The 16,492-nt window shown below is 47.5% G+C and overlaps 1 protein-coding gene across 4 annotated transcripts in view; it reads right to left on the reverse strand.

The window, feature by feature from the left end:
• Positions 1–9,383: 9,383 nt before the first annotated feature.
• ZNF697 (zinc finger protein 697) overlaps positions 9,384–16,492 on the reverse strand; it is a 29,543-nt gene continuing 22,434 nt past the window's right edge. For 3 of the 4 annotated variants that reach the window (XM_057720758.1, XM_057720759.1, XM_057720761.1), the window contains exons 2-3: positions 15,743–16,023; positions 9,384–10,812 (exon numbers count right to left, since the gene is read on the reverse strand). In XM_057720758.1, the coding sequence (XP_057576741.1) occupies positions 9,401–10,812; positions 15,743–15,986 (1,656 nt within the window). In that variant the 5' untranslated portion in view covers positions 15,987–16,023 and the 3' untranslated portion in view covers positions 9,384–9,400. The remainder of the gene's footprint in view (positions 10,813–15,742; positions 16,024–16,492) is intronic. The other variant, XM_057720762.1, reaches the window with a different exon arrangement.

Raw genomic sequence — 16,492 nt, forward strand, 5'->3', positions numbered from 1 at the left:
GCCTGGTCCTGTGCCTGACACAGAGTGGTCACACAATGGACAGATGGATGGGGGGATGAATAGACAGACAAAACACAACTGAATTGCTGAGGTGGGGAGGCAGAAGGAATGACAAAGAGAGAAAATTCAGAGATAACATCAAGGTATCGATGAACCTGAAGAAGATGGATCTTCATTATGAGAATCAGGAAAAAGAGGAGAAGCCATGACACTGGGGGTAAGGGGTAGAAAGATGACTTCATTTGCACTATTTGAAGAGTGAATGACTGATGAGTGAGTGAAGAGAATATGAGAGGGAAAAGGCTTTGATGAAAACAAAACCTAGCTGCTAAGATTTTAAGAGTTCTGGAAACCAGATATACAATCCGAAACCATGTTGTGCCCAGAGAGTTTTTGTACTCCAAAAATAAGGAAATCCTATTTTTAAAAACTGAATTCAGAAGAAAATCTCCCACTCCCTTATGTGACTCAAGGCGAGGAACGGCTCAATCCCTCTGGCTACAAGCAATTGCTTCTTAAAGCCACAAGGGTCTCTGAGGGCAGTTTGCAGGGAGTCCTTTCCCTTGTCACAGCCCAAGATCCCAGGGGTCTTGAGCAGAGAATGGACTTGGTGTTTCGAGGCATGAAAGAAGCTCATTATGACAGAATGGAGGGGGAAGGGAGGACCAACAAAAAGTGGATTGGCCACTCTGTCCCCTGAGGTCAGTTGCAAACTCTGGAAGAGTCACCAGTCTGTTCTAGAAACCTGAAGCTCCTCACACGCAGTCTTTCCCTAAGAAACGGCAGAACCTGCACCAGCAAAGTCAGCTCTTCTTCCAAAACTAGCATGGACCCTGGCCACCTTCGTGTGGGCCGGGATCTAGAATCCTCCTCCCACCAGCTGGAGTGTGAAGTCACTGGTGTAATTACGAGCAGGCTGTCTTCACAGGCATGCAGCCTGCGTGGTGACCCGTGCTTGGTTTCATGCTCTGCCGGGGGGCCCACCTTTGATTTCGCACTAAGCCCTGCAAATTATGCAGCGAGCCCTGATCAGGAGCACATCTTTCATCAGTGAGCAAAACAGCTCTTGCTTAATGGTAGGTATACAAGGGAGGAGATCTGTCTCCTGCAGGGGAAATCAAAGTGTGGAGTTCCAATTTTTAGAGTTAAAAAAGACCCTACAGCCTCCATCTTTTAACTGTGGGCTCCTTCCCTTTCCCCATTTCACAGATAAGAGAACTGAGGCCCAAGAAGTGAAGTGACTTTCACAAGGTCACCTAACCAATCAGTAGCAGAGCTGGGCTAGAACCCAGATCTCACCATTGTTGCTCAAGAATGCGCTGGAATCCCCAGGGTAAAGAGAGGAGGAAAGTTTGTAGCAGGGGCCCCGGGGGCCAGGAGACTCACAAATTTTGAGAATGACAGCACATCTGGGAGGGGTGGTGGTGGATTGCATTACAGCTTCCAGCACATCTCTACCCATCACAGGACCACATTCCACCACAGCCACCCCTGCCTGCAGCACATTCCTGGCCTCCTGGCAGTTTCCCTCCGTGACCTCTTCTTCACACTTCAGGCTGCACCTCCGCAGGAAGTCTCCCGCCTCCTGGGGAGGTGGGGAGTGACCCTCCTATAGGCACCTGTCACTGCCCAGGGTCACTGCTTATTAACTTGTCTTCTGCCTGGACGGTGCACTGTGGGAGGCCACCACGGGGACCCTGCACTGACACCTGCGTGTGCAGCTGTATCCCCTACACCTGGCCCCAAGCAAACACTCAACCAATAGTTATAGAAGGAAGGGGGGTGGGGGAAGGGAGGGCAGGGCCGGGGGGGGGGGTGGTGGTAAGGAAGGAAGGGAGGGGAGGGGAGGGCAGGGCAGGGCAGGGCAGGGAAGGGAAGGGAGACAGTGTTCTGAAAGAAAGGGACTCAGACCAGAATAACAGGATTTTAGGGAGTGGCGTGAAGGTTGTCCAAGTATGAGTGTCCCCTAAGCAAGACAGACTTGGACTCCATACCCACCTGTAATAATGACTTAATATTTGCTGCCCTGAGCTTGGCCTGAGGGCGCAGTGCTGACAGCAGGCAGGGAGACGCACAGCCGCGTGGAGGCAGAGAAGGCACAGAGGCAGGGGGCTGCCCTACCAACACATTTGCTGTGGGGAAAAGAAGTGGGGTGGGGAGAAGAGCACGTCTGGAAAGAGGCACACCAGCGGCCTGCACTCTCCGTGGGGCCCGTGGAGCCCCGACCCTCCTTCCTGAGCCTGTGGAGTGGGGGTCCTGTGTGAACAGAGATAGGCAGGGGCTTCGTGGCACAGGAACAAAAGTCATGGGGTGAGGGGGGCCTAGGGAAGGGGGAAGAGGGAGGCAGAGGGAAGAGAGGATTCTTTTATTTTAGAAGCAGACCGTTTCTGCAAGCAAGAGTGAAAACTCTGGGTTCTCTTTCCATTTCGCCATCAAAGTTAGGCACATCCTTCTATTTTCCTGGGTCCGTTTCCTTACCTGCAAAGTGAAGGTTGTGGCCCACTTCTGAGGTCCATTCCAAGGACTCCGGGCAGCTGTTAGTCAGCTGCATATCCCCCAGTACCTGTACTTTTGCAGCTAACCTTCGCCATAACACAGTTCTCTCCTTGAGTATTTCTTTATGCAAAGCCAAGGCTGCGAACATGGTTTCCTAGCCCTTCCCCAGCTCTCTTGGCACCCGGCACCTCATCTGTAAAGGGACATAATACCCTTCTAGTTGCGGAGGTTCAAGGCGGTGGGGAGGGGGGCTGAGCAGCTTCCCACCCTCCTCTGACATCCCACAGGCTGAGTTTCAGAACCTGCTGCTGACTTAGGTGCTCGTGGTATTCTCGCATGGAGCTATGCATGTGCCCTAAGTAGGTGTGAGCTCTTGGCTAATCATGAGACAGTAGAGTGGGGAGAACCAAGAGGTAGTGCCTCCTGAAGGGGAAACAGAGGCCCAGAAACATCCAAGCCTTGCTCAAGACTGTGAACACCAGAACGCCCTGCCCACTCCCCAGCACGGTCTGCCCTCAAAAGGATGGCAGGACTGGGTCCTCCTTTCTCTCTCTGTCCCGGGATAAGTGAAGGCCATGGCCTCCCATCCTCCCATCCCCCTGCCTCAGGAGGTGGACATGCAAGAGAACACAAGCATGCGAGCAACTGCCTCTCTCCTCCTTCTCAGCTCCCAGGGGCTATGATACAAGCCCCTAAACCTTCTAAGAAGCTTTGCATGTGTTATTTTGTGTGGTCTTCTCTCCACACCTCACACCTGCATCTTTCCACTGGACAGACAAGGCCACGATCAAGCCCACGTGTAGTGCCCAGCCTAGGCAAGGTTGGACAGTGGCTCCCTCGGTCCAGAGGCTTTGTGGCGGTGAGGTCAGGTCCATGAGCTCTACTAGGTGCACTAATGTTAGCTTAGGGAGCAGTAGAGCTACCTCAGCCCAATCCTTGAGGTGGTCCTTGTCCATCAAAGTCCCACTTTATTCAGACACCTCCTGACAGTAGACCTGACAAAAGAAACATCTAGCCAGATCCATTAGCAGCCCCTTGCTTCGTCAGCCTTTCCAAGGTCACACTCTGCCTCATTTCCCCACCCGCAAAGACAGATCAAGTGGACACTACCTGATTCGTGGCAGTGGTGTACCCGACTTACAGTCACACAATCCCCCAGCAGAGAATCTGCTTCATCCTGAGCCTCTGCTGGGGGTACCATCTTGCCCAGGCATAACATTTGAAGTCTTGATGTTAAGAAGTTCCTCTTCCCCACCTCCCCACCCCCCACCAGAGGACAAATCCCCAAAGTTATACCTACCGTTTGAAAAATACTTTGCCACAAGGAAGCTGGGTTTCATGAAATCCCTCCAAGTATATATGTGGGAATGCCATACTGCACATACCCCAGTAGCTTTTCTCAGCCTTCTTAAGCACAGGACAATTTGGTACATGGGACACCTTGCCACCCACCTCTTTGGTTTCCAAAGCTGAGCATCCTGGCTGCTGTGATGAGGCAGGTCCCCTCATCAGAGATGGATATAGAGACCTGTGAACAGTGTGACCTGGATTCCACTGGGGCAGTTGGAAATTGAAAACCATTGGAATGTGTTTTGGATTAGCAGAGGTGACCTTGAAACAGGGGCATGTAGCAGGGAACTGCAGACACTTGAGCTCTGGCCGGGAAAGACAAAAGCATGACACTCGTCTGTTCAAGCTGGGACCTCCTCCCCTTTCTCTCCTGCAGCAAAATTTAGGAAACAACTCGACTGCCAAGTGCAGCTGAGAAAAAGAGAAATGCATGGAATTTTGCTTTGTTAAGTGAGCCGAGACAGGGAATGAAGGTCAGAAAGAAGGGAAGGCAGGCAGTCTGTGGCTGGCAAATACAGAGAAGGGCCAGTGGCAGCCTGCGATGCCCCTGGGGCATTATCTGATGAACAGCAAAGCCAGACACTTTTCCTGGCCCTTACTCATTATCTTTAACTATTTGGGGAAGGCATGTGTGAAACAGAGGCCTACCAAGAGCAGACAGGCAGCAGAGCCTGCTGCATCTGACAATACCCTCAATACCCTTTACATCTGACAGATGCCCTCTGTACCTCTTGGCAGAGGAAAGAATTTGCTGCTTTTGAGTTTTACCTACCATAATCCCCAAGAAAGAAAGCAGGTGCTTAGTTCATCTTACAGAGCTCTCAACCCTGGTAGAGTCCCATCAAATACCCCTTAAAATCACCTGGGAAGCCTTTATAAAATCACGGGTACTTGGACATCACCTCAGACCAATTAATCAATGTCTTGAACAGCTTTTTTTTGGTGGGAGGGGGGGCGGGGAGGGGGTAGTTTGTTTTTAAACCTCTCCAGGTTATTCTACTGTGCAAGTTAATGTTAAATTAAGAAAAGCTGCCTGAAACTAACCAAGCCTAGAGAATTCCAAGTTGACCAACTGGAATGTGGATAGAGGCTGCTCTAATTGGAAGTTCAGGTTGAGCATCCCCTCATGGTGTAGCACCGAAAGCCAGGTTTACTGCTGTGTCCCCATAGGATACTGAACAAGTACTTCAAATGCTTGGTTTAATGTAGTTTCCCAGGGACAAGGAGTTAGACTGGTGGTTGCTTCAAGCCACAATAGCCAGGCTTGGGGAAGAATATTGCCGTCACAGAACTGACTGCCTCCTTCCAGGACCAGAACCCAGCATCCACTGGCCCTGCTAGGTAGGGAAAGGGCTGTGGACCACCACTCAAGGAGGTAGTTGTGAGCGTTGAAAGAAATTAAGGTACTTTTATTATCATGCTGCTTCTTTTTTTGTTTCTCGTGAACCCCTTCCTTACAAACTGCTGTCTCACTGTTTCCACGGGCAAAGACTAGCCAGAAAATATTTTGAGCAGTTCAGTCTAGCTGATAAGTTCTGTTCAGTATTATCTGTTAGTCATTAAGCTACATTTCTGAGAACTGGGGGAAAGAAAATACTTTGTTGTGTGATTCAAGAATACATTTTTCATAGATCAGAGATGGGACCTGAGGCTGCCTCCCTTCTCCATGACTCTCTTCCCCCTGCCTACTGCCAGGATTCTCCACCGATTGCTTCTTACAAGGAATGAAGACACAGATCTTTGGGAACTGGTACAACAGTATAACATTAACACATCCCCAACATCCCAAAGCCACATTAGTGCAGAAGTGTTGCACTGAATTATTGGTTACAATCGGCAGACTATTTAGACATCATCCAGTTTCAGGATGATCTAGGATCCACAGGAACATTCTGAGTTAGGAGTCAGCAAACTTTTTCTGTAAAGATACAGATAGTAAATATCTTAGGATTGTGGGTCACACAGCCTCTGTCACAACTACACAACCTTGCCATTTTGGTGCAAAAGCAGCCATAGACACTATGTAAGGAAGCCTGTCTGGGTAGAACTGTATTCCAACAAAATTTTCTTCACACAAAGGGGCAGGCTGGATTTGGTAGTTTGCTGACTCCTCTTCTACCAAAGCATAGCTTCTATAGATTAAACTGAGTGATATTTAATGGGTGACAAATAAAGAGGAAAGACGGACATGGTAAAAGACTGATTTGGATTTAATGACAAATACTCCATATTGGTTGCTGAACACCAGAATGCTGCCCAAGGAACCATCATTAAATAAAACAACCTGAAAATAAGGCAATTCTCACATACACAAGCACACACTCACACAAAACCTGTTACTTTTAGGATCATTAAATTATTCACTATTTTAACAAACTGCTGTAAAATAACATTACAGTGAAGGAAAAGGTGCACAAACTTCAGAAACACAGTTCAGATTGTCTATGAACACAGGTTCTTCATTTGTACTTTTTCACATATGTACAGCCTCCAGGTCTTGAAGAGGCCACATGGCTCAAGGGGTTAATTTCTCATCTTCTCCTTCCAAGTCAGAGCTCAATATTTAATCAAGCCATTTAACCTATCTCAAACTGCTCTAGGTGTTTCCTCAGTAAAGGGCACCCTGCACTTGAGCAAACTCCCCAGGAAACAAATGATACATTTGCTTCCACCATCATTAATGAGTTGGTGGAAAGAGTCTTCAGATTAACATTTTTAAGGGTGAACCACAGTTATCGGGGTTTGCTTTAGAAATACCATTTTTCTAAAACTAGATACAAGAAACAACCTCCTGAATGCATTGAACCTCACTTAACACAGAGATGTTCCCTGAAGAATTATAAGAAAAATGGAATCACATTTTAGATGCACCATGAGAGTGGGGTGTTTTCTTCTGCTAAGGGATATGCTCACAGAAGGGATATTGAAGCAGAAGCTGGCTTTCTTATCTATGGTAACAAAAAGAACAGAGGTGGTCAATGAAATCCAAAGATTTCCACTGCCAGTATATTATTTCACATTAGCTTCAACTTCCTCTCCCCATCGAACCCATGCTGGAAAGCTGCTGCCTATGGAACACAATGGATGCAGATGAGACTGTGCAATAGCATGAAAATGTCAGCAAAAGAGCAAGTGACCCAGAATGTGGATCATAAACCCATGAATAATCAATAGTTGGATGAGATTTCATAGGCACAGACTCGAGAGAACTTAAAACAGCTGGAAGAGGTAGATGTGCATGAAAAAAACAAAATACAAAGGAATAAGATTACCTACAAATTGGCTATATTATTTTAATGTGAGTTATACACTTGGTATTCAGACTACAAGAGTCAGAATAAATAATGGAACTTGCTTTGCTCAGGTTACTCTCGGCTAAAATAAAAAGGAATGAGTATCTTCCAAAACTATCTATAGTTTGAAAATCTATTCGTATTTGTGAATAACAATAAACTGATTAAGAGGGCAAGATCAACAGGCATTATAAGAACCCAGAATTCTCAGGTTTGTTTGTTTGTTTTTTTAAGTGTTATGATGGCAAAAACATGCTTTCCTACAGTCCCCAAAGAGGTTCTTTGCTAGAATACAACTGATCAAGTATACATGGCCAGTATCCACGGAAAGTTCACTGAAACTGTTAAAACAACCTTGTGGGTTTTTTTTTTTTTCCTTCAAGTGTGTCCAACAGTTTGTGAAGAAGCTTCCATGAAAATTATAGGGTAACAAGCACTAATAAAGGAAACAAAACTGCTTTCCACAACTCTACCTTCTAAAGGCTAACCTAAGGAAGGGATTTTCAGCCTAGGTAACTGACGTCTATACGAGTCATCTAACTACAGCCCCTACTAGAAGTGGAACGTATCTAGGACACTAATTACACGACAAAGACCAGCTTTGTCAACAAGGACATCTTTGGCCCTTCTAGACTAGCCTTAAGTTTTCCACCAAGCATAAGAATTTTCAGTGTCCTTATTATATAAATCACGACAGGTAAGTCTTCCTAGCAGCTGAGCTGGAGAGCACAAAAGGTCAGACCACACCTATCCACACTGTCATCGCCCCTCTTCAGAACCACCTGTCGCACTCCTGTCCCCAGGCCTTCCCTAAGACAGGGGTCATAATACTGTTCAACCTCACAAAGAAGTGAGCAACAACTATTATTAAAAAGCATAAAGCACTTCACAAGTACAAAAGTGCTATTTTGGCATGTATATAACCAGAAAACATTCATTGCTTGTGCTATTTGGCAATTTTGCATTTACACCTCTCCCTGCTTGTGCCCTCCTTGTGTAAAGTCTTGAGCTTTCTACTGTGTCTCCCTGTGCAGGAAAGAGAAATTTCTACTCAGACCAGAGCCCATATCAATATGGGTGGAGGTGGGGTTTCGAACATCTCCCCCATTACCGCAGAGGGGGAGGGGTACACAGATACAAAGTGAAGGCAAATGAGACGAAGGAGCCTTGCGCCCCAACATGGGAACATTTGCTTTCCTGGATTTCTCACTTAAGGCCAGCAAAACTCTGAGCAAATTGACTTTTGCAGCAGGTCACTGGGGCAACTGCTGATGGCCTGACTTTCACCTGAAATAAACGTCAAGCTGACCTGGGAAAGGAAAAGTCACACCTAGCTGGGATTGTTCCATTTCCCAGCACTTAAAAGATCACGGAGGAGACCTGAAAGAAATTCTGGGCCTGGAACACACCTGACACCAAGGGCAGGGGTCTGGTCATCTGCATAGATCACCTTGACCCAGCATGAAGCTAGAATATTTTAAAGGAAGTAGCAAAAAACCAGGAGCAGGACCATGATTTCCCAGATCTGAAAACCAGTTATGAATGAATTTCTAAACCTCAGAGATTCCACCCTGCAGGTGAGGGTGTATAGCTTTTCTGCCCAGTTTGCCCTGGGCGCCTCAAAATAGCAGCTAACTGTGGCTCAGAGAAAGGAAAGGAAGAGTACACAAAATATCGACTCCTGTAGGACCGACAAAGTTCCTCTACTTGTCGTGGGACTATAGCTTACGCGGGGGGACAGGGCAAATAGTGGCTTAACACCTGGCGAAGCCGGAATAGAAGTACTCATACCTGCCTTTCATTTTACCCCATAACCCTCACTCCAACCACACCCCCTCCCCGCTTCCCATGGGCCATCGCAGCCCAACCTACTCTATTGCCTGCCATCCTGTACCCTCCCCCACCCCGCTAATTCCCCTTCCTCAAGTTCCTCAAAGTACCTGCTCCTCCACGATCTTCACTCTCTACAGCGTGTATCTGATGGAGTCACCACATTCAAGCACATCTCCCAAACATTTCTGCGTTAGGGAGGAGGCAGGCAAAACACAGCACCCCCCCCCCCCCCGCCCGAAAGAACAATTCTTAGTCAACCCTCCCCTTCAGGACCCCTAACACCTAAAGGCTCCCCAGTCATTCTCAGATTGTCCCTCCTGCCCCTTCCCCAGTTCTCTCTATAGGGTCTGTCCCCAGGACATCTAGTCCCCACGTGCCCCCCCACCCCACCCCCCGCCCCCAGAGGGCATCCTCCGTCGGGCCCAGCCCTAACACAGGTGCAGCTTCTGGTGCTGCGCGAGGTGCGTCTTGTAGCGGAAGCCCTTGCCGCAGCCGGTGCACTTGTGCGGCTTGTTGCCGGTGTGGATGCGGCGGTGGCGGATCAGGTGCGAGCTCTGGATGAAGCTCTTGCCGCACTCGATGCACGTGTAGGGCTTCTCGCCCGTGTGCGTGCGCTGGTGCTGCGTGAGCGTGGAGAAGTCGCTGAAGCGCTTCTCGCACTGGCCGCAGCGGAAGGGCTTCTCGCCCGTGTGCACGCGCAGGTGGTTCACCAGGTGCGAGTTGCGCCCGAAGCCCTTGCCGCACTCGCGGCACACGTAGGGCCGCTCGCCCGAGTGCGTGCGCTTGTGCGTGAAGAGGTGCGAGCTGACGCTGAAGGTCTCGCCGCACTCGGAGCACATGTAGGGCTTCTCGCCCGTGTGCACGCGCTGGTGCTTCACCAGGTCCGAGCGCCAGCTGAAGCGCTTGCCGCACTCGCCGCAGCCGTGCGGCTTCTCGCCCGTGTGGATGCGCTGGTGGTTGGCCAGGTGCGAACGGCGCACGAAGCCCTTGCCGCACTCCCCACAGGCGAAAGGCCGCAGCGCCGCCGGCCCCGCGCCGCTGGCCGCCGCGTGCGCACGCCGGTGGCTCAGCAGGTGCGAGCTGAGGCTGAAGGCCTCGCCGCACTCGGGGCACGGGTAGGGCTTCTCGCCAGTGTGCAGCCGCCGGTGCTTGAGCAGGTCGGCGCGCCAGCTGAAGCTCTTGCCGCAGTCGGCGCACAGGTTGGGCCGCTCGCCCGAGTGCAGCCGCAGGTGGTTGGTCAGGTAGGTGTTGCGGCTGAAGCCCTTGCCGCACTCCCCGCAGCGGAAGGGCTTCTCGCGTGGGGGCCGGGCCAGCGCGGGCCCCGCCCCGAAGCCACCGGCCACGCCCACACCCATCATCCCCACCACCGCGCCGCACTCGCCCGCGAAGCCAAAGGGCTCCAGGCTGGCGGCCGCGGCGGCCTCTGCCAGGCGGTGGATGCGCTGGTGCTGCAGGAAGGCGGCGCCCGGGCTGAAGCTCTCCCCGCAGTCGGGGCAGATGGTGGGCGCGTCCATGATGCTGGCCATCAGGCTGTCGAGCTCCCCGAGGTCCATGGCCATGGGGTGGTGGAGTCGGCGGAAGCGGCGGTGGGCAGGCTTGTCGCCCCGGGGCCGACTCCCCAAGGAGAGGTGCCGCCTCCAGGGAAGCATGGCGGCAGGGGGCGGCTGTTCCTCCTCTAGCCGGTTCTCCCCAGCGCTCTCCTCCTCCTCCTCTTCCTGGGGGCTCCGGGAAGTGCTGTCGGACTCAGACAGCCCTGGAAACATCGCCATCTCAGCTACTCCAGATTGGTCATCCTCTTCCTCAGGGAGAGCAACCCCTTCTTCCTCGCTCAGCAGTCCCTCTACAACAGAAAAGGCAGCAGTGGGGGTGACTATACTTGGGGCTCAAGAGGTAAACCCAGAGGAAGCCCGCCTCAATAGGAGTGTGGGCCACGGGGTAATCCCCACCCCGGGGGACTCTCAAACTCTCTCTCCAAGGTCCCTGCCCCCTCCACCCCCAATTCCAGCCTCCTTCCCACCTGGTGACTCCTGGGGAAGGCCTAAAGGGCAGTGAGCTCGGAAACCTGGCGAAAGCTCACTCAACTGTCCCCGTGGCCCTCCAGTTCTCCAGGCAGCTGTCTCTGGGTCCAGGCCCCACCCACTGGACCTGAGGCTCTGCTCAGCAGGACCACCTGAAGGCCTGACAGTTGACTTGAGATGGTCAAGTCTGGGCCAGGTGGGACTCTCTGGGATCTTGGAGATGTACCCACTCTAAGAGCCACCAATGCCTTTCAAGGCTCTAGCCTCAAGAGACAAGGCCACTTCAGCCAACCACAAGAGAAGACCACTTAGCCTAACTAGGTACTGGACTGAGTTTTTAATATGATTGGTCAGTCTGCAACAGCTTAAGGTGGAACCACAAACCAAACACATCCCAACCTAAGGACCTTACTATGTAAGGGGGTGGGGGGTATGGAAAAAGGGAAGGTGAGTGCAGCTTAGTGGCTGATCCAGAGCACACACCTGTCTGCCTCTGGCTGCTTATCCTCAAACAGAGGGCACGCTGGAAAGCTACTGACCTATGAAAGACCACATGCTCTGTGCACTGCAGGGGAGGGCAGCAGGGGGTCTGGGAGATGTCCTGGGGAAGGAATGTAACCTCACAGCCTTGACTATGAGGTATTTCATCTCATTTCTGTCCCCAGGGCATGCACAGAGCAGGATAAAGAAACGAAAGCCCAAAAATGGAACCAAGGAAGTGGAGGGAGGCCCAGCATTTATTCTGTCCAGAGCAGGAACAGCAAGAGATTTAGCTAGAGGCCTTTGGCACTTTGGGCATTAGCCATGTGAACCTGGGTGCGTCCCTTACCACTGAGTTTGTTTATCAGCAGGGATGATAACTGTAAACATCTGGATACTGTTTGCTCAGCACTGTGCTAAGCAACTCATCTAACTCTCCAACAGCCCTAGGAGGTAGGTCCTCATATTACCTATGTTCCCTCTTGTGTAAAGTGCACACCAGATACCACCCCGATACCAAAACCAGACAAAGATACTACAAAAAAATAAAATTACAGACCAATTTCACTGATGAATAAGATGCAAAAATCCTCAACAAAATACTAGCAAACAGAATCCAACAACACATTAAAAGGATCACACATCATGATCAAGTGGGATTTATCTTAGGGATGCAAGGATTCTTTAATATATGCAAAACAATCAATGTGATACACCATATTAACAAATCGAAGAATAAAAACCATATGATCATATCAATAGATGCAGAAAAAGCTTTTGACAAAATTCAACACCCATTTCTTATACAAACTCTCCAGAACGTAGGCAGAGATGGAACCTACCTCAACATAATAAAGTCCATATATGACAAACCCACAGCAACCATCATTCTCAATGGTGAAAACTGGAAGCATTCCCTCTAAGATCAGGAGCAAGACAAGCATGTCCACTCTCACCACTATTATTCAACATAGCTTTGGAAGTCCTCGCCACAGCAATCAGAGAAGAAAAAGAAATAAAAGGAATCCAAATTGGAAAAGAAGAAGTAAAACTGTCACTGTTCACAGATGACATGATACTATACATAGAAAATCCTAGAGATACCACCAGAAAACTACTTGAGCTAATCAATGAATTTGGTAAAGTTGTAGGATACAAAATTAACACACAGAAATCTCTTGCATTTCTATACACTAACAGTGAAAGAGCAGAAAGAGAAATTAAGGAAACAATCCCATTCACTATTGCAACAAAAAGAATAGAATACCTAGGAATAAACCTACCTAAAGAAGTAAAAGACCTGTATTCAGAAAACTATAAGACACTGATGAAAGAAATCAAAGATGACACAAACAGATAGAGAGATATACCATGTTCTTGGATTGGAAGAATCAATATTGTGAAAATGACTATACTACCCAAAGCAATCTACAGATTCAATGCAATCCCTATCAAATTGCCTGTGGCATTTTTTACAGAGATAGAACAAAAAATCCTAAAATTTGTATGGAGACACAAAAGACCCCCGAGAGCCAAAGCAATCTTGAGGGGAAAAAAAAGAAAAGCTGGAGGAATCAGGCTCCCTGACTTCAGACTATACTACAAAGCTACAGTAATCAAGATAATATGGTACTGGCACAAAAACAGAAATATAGATCAATGGAACAGGAGAGAAACCCCAGAGATAAACCCATGCACCTAGGGTCAACTAATCTATGACAAAGGAAGCAAGGATATACAATGGAGGAAAGACAGTCTCTTCAATAAGTGGTGCTGGGAAAACTGGACAGCTACATGTAAAAGAATGAAATTAGGACAGTCCCTAACACCATACACAAAAATAACCTCAAAATGGATTAAAGGCCTAAAGGTAAGGCCAGACACTATAAAACTCCCAGAGGGAAACATAGGAAGAGCACTCTTCGATGTAAATGTAAATAACAGCAAAATCTTTTTTGATCCACCCCCTAGAATAATGGAAATAAAAACAAAAATAAATAAGTGGGACCTAATGAAACTTCAAAGCTTCTGCCCAGCAAAGGAAACTATAAGCAAGACAAAAAGACAGCCCTCAGAATGTAAGAAAATATTTGCAAACGAATCAACAAAGGATTAATCTCCAAAATATATAAACAGTTAATCCAGCTCAATATCAAAAAAACAAACAACCCAATCAAAAAATGGGCAGAAGACCTAAATAGGCATTTCTCTGGAGAAGACATACAGATGGCCAAGAGGCACATGAAAAGCTGATCAACATCACTAATTATTAGAGAAATGCAAATCAAAACTACAAACGAGGTATCACCTCACACTGGTTAGAATGGGCATCATCAGAAAATCTACAAACAGTAAATGCTGGAGAGGGTGTGGAGAAAAGGGGATGCTCTTGCACTGTTGGTGGGAATGGAAATTGATAAAGCCACTATGGAGAACAGTTTGGAGGTTCCTTGAAAAACTAAAAACAGAACTACCATATGACCCAGCAATCCCACTACTGCGCATATACCCAGAGAACACCATAATTCAAAAAGACACATGCACCCCAGTGTTCACTGCAGCACTATTTAGAATAGCCAGGTCATGGAAGCAACCTAAATGTCCATCAACAGATGAATGGATAAAGATGTGGTACATATATACAATGGAATATTACTCAGCTGTAAAAAGCAATGAAACTGGGACATTTGTAGAAAGATGGATGGACCTAGAGACTGTCATACAGAGTGAAGTGAGTCAGAAAGAGAAAAACAAATATTGTATCTTAATACATATATGTGGACTATAGAAAAATGGTACAAAGCAACTGGTGTGCAAGGCAGAAATAGAGACACAGATGTAGAGAACAAACATATGGACACCAAGTGGGGAAAGCAGGGAGGGTTGGGGGGGAATGAACTGGGAGATTGGGATACCAAATTGTACACTCTAAATATATGCAGTTTATTGTTAAATAAATAAATAAATAAATAAGAGAAAAAAAAGAATGAAATTAGGACACTCCCTAACACCATACAAAAAAATAAACTCAAAATGGATTAAAGGCCTAAATGTTAAGGACAGACACTATAAAACTCCTAGAGGGAAACATAGGAAGAGCACTCTTTGACATAAATCACAGCATGATCTTTTTTGACCCACCTCCTAGCGTAATGAAAAAAAAAAACAAAAATAAACAAATGGGACCTAATGAAACTTAAAAGCTTTTGCACAGCAAAGGAAGCCATAAACAAGATGAAAAGATAACCCTCAGAATGGGAGAAAATATCTGCAAACGAATCAACAGACAAAGGATTAATCTCCAAAATATACAAACAGTTCATGCAGCTCAACATGAAAAAAACAAAACAACCCAATCAAAAAATGGGTGGAAGACCTACACAGGCATTTCTCTGGAGAAGATATACAGATGGCCATGAGGCACATGAAAAGCTGATCAACATCACTAATTATTAGAGAAAATGCAAATCAAAACTACAATTGAGATATCACTTCACACTGGTTAGAATGGGCATCATCAGAAAATCTACGAACAGTAAATGCTGGAGAGGGTGTGGAAAAAAGGGAACGCTCTTGCACTGTTGGTGGGAATGGAAACTGATACAGCCACTATGGAGAACAGTATGGAGGTTCCTTAAAAAACTAAAAATAAAATTACCATATGACCCAGCAATCCCACCACTGGGCATATAGCCAGAGAACACCATAATTCAAAAAGACACATGCACCATAATGTTCATTGCAGCACTATTTAGAATAGCCAGGTCATGGAAGCAACCTAAATGTCCATTGACAGACAAATGGATAAAGATGGGGTACATGTATACAATGGAATATTACTCAGCTGTAAAAAGGAACAAAATTGGGTCATTTGTAGAGACATGGATGGACCTAGAGACTGTCATACAGAATGAAGTGAGTCAGAAAGAGAAAAACATCGTATATTAACACATATATGCAGAATCTGGAAAAATGGTACAGATCAACCGGCTTGCAAGGCAGAAATAGAGACACAGATGTGGAAAACGGACGTATGGACACCAAGGGGTGAAGGGGGGGAGGGGGGAGGCGTGGGATGAATTTGGAGACTGTGATTGCCATATATACATTAATATGTATAAAACAGATGACTAATAAGAAAAAAATGTCAAATGGTACACTTTAAATATATGCAGTTTATTGTTATGCAATTTTATCTCAGTAACATTCTTTTTAAAAAGAAAAAAAAATGTGAATGGGGCAACTTCCACCGAAACTGCCCGGCTTTCTCACCTGTGCAGATGTCAGACACTAGTTCCCTCTCCTCTGAGGCCCCTCTTAGAGTGTCATCCTTTGGGTTGGAGCCCATCTCTTGCTCTGGGTGGCCTTCTCTCTTGTCTGCGTCATGTGGGTTAGAGCCCATTCCTCTTTCTTCTGGGTCCCCTTCCCTGTCTTCAGAGTTCTCAAAATAAGAGCCCATCCCCTTGCGTTCTGAGTCCTGGGCTTCACACAGGCCCTGATTATCTTCTTGTTCCATCCAGGAAGAACAGGACAAGGGAGGTGACCAGGGATCCCTGCTCCAGACAAAACACACAGATAAAGGTCACGTGAGTCTGGCCTCATCCCCTCACCAGGTCTGGCTTTGATTTCCATCAAAAGCAATGGCACAGTCCAATAAAATGCATTGAGTTCCAAGCCCCAGCTGGCAGATCTCTGCTCCACCTCGCACTTTGAGCAAAAAGGAGGCTGGTCTGGGTGGCAGAGGAACAGTGGCAACTCGTTAGGCCACATGTCAACTCTCAGTGGACTACAATTCCATCTATGAAGTGGATTATTCTATTAACATGGCTCTGTAGCTTTAATGATGCGGTAACAGTGCTATTCCCATTTTACAGCTGAGAAAACTTAAAGCTCAAAAAGAGGACCCCACTAGCCGAAGGCTAACTTGTAAGCAGTAAAGCAGGGATTAAACAAATTGTGCTGCCTCAAAGTTCCATGAGTTCCTTACCCTTGTTAAAGCTTGCCCTCCTCTAAATATATACA

This window comes from Hippopotamus amphibius, chromosome 1 (genome assembly GCF_030028045.1).
Source record: "Hippopotamus amphibius kiboko isolate mHipAmp2 chromosome 1, mHipAmp2.hap2, whole genome shotgun sequence".
Taxonomy (NCBI): Eukaryota; Metazoa; Chordata; class Mammalia; order Artiodactyla; family Hippopotamidae; genus Hippopotamus; species Hippopotamus amphibius.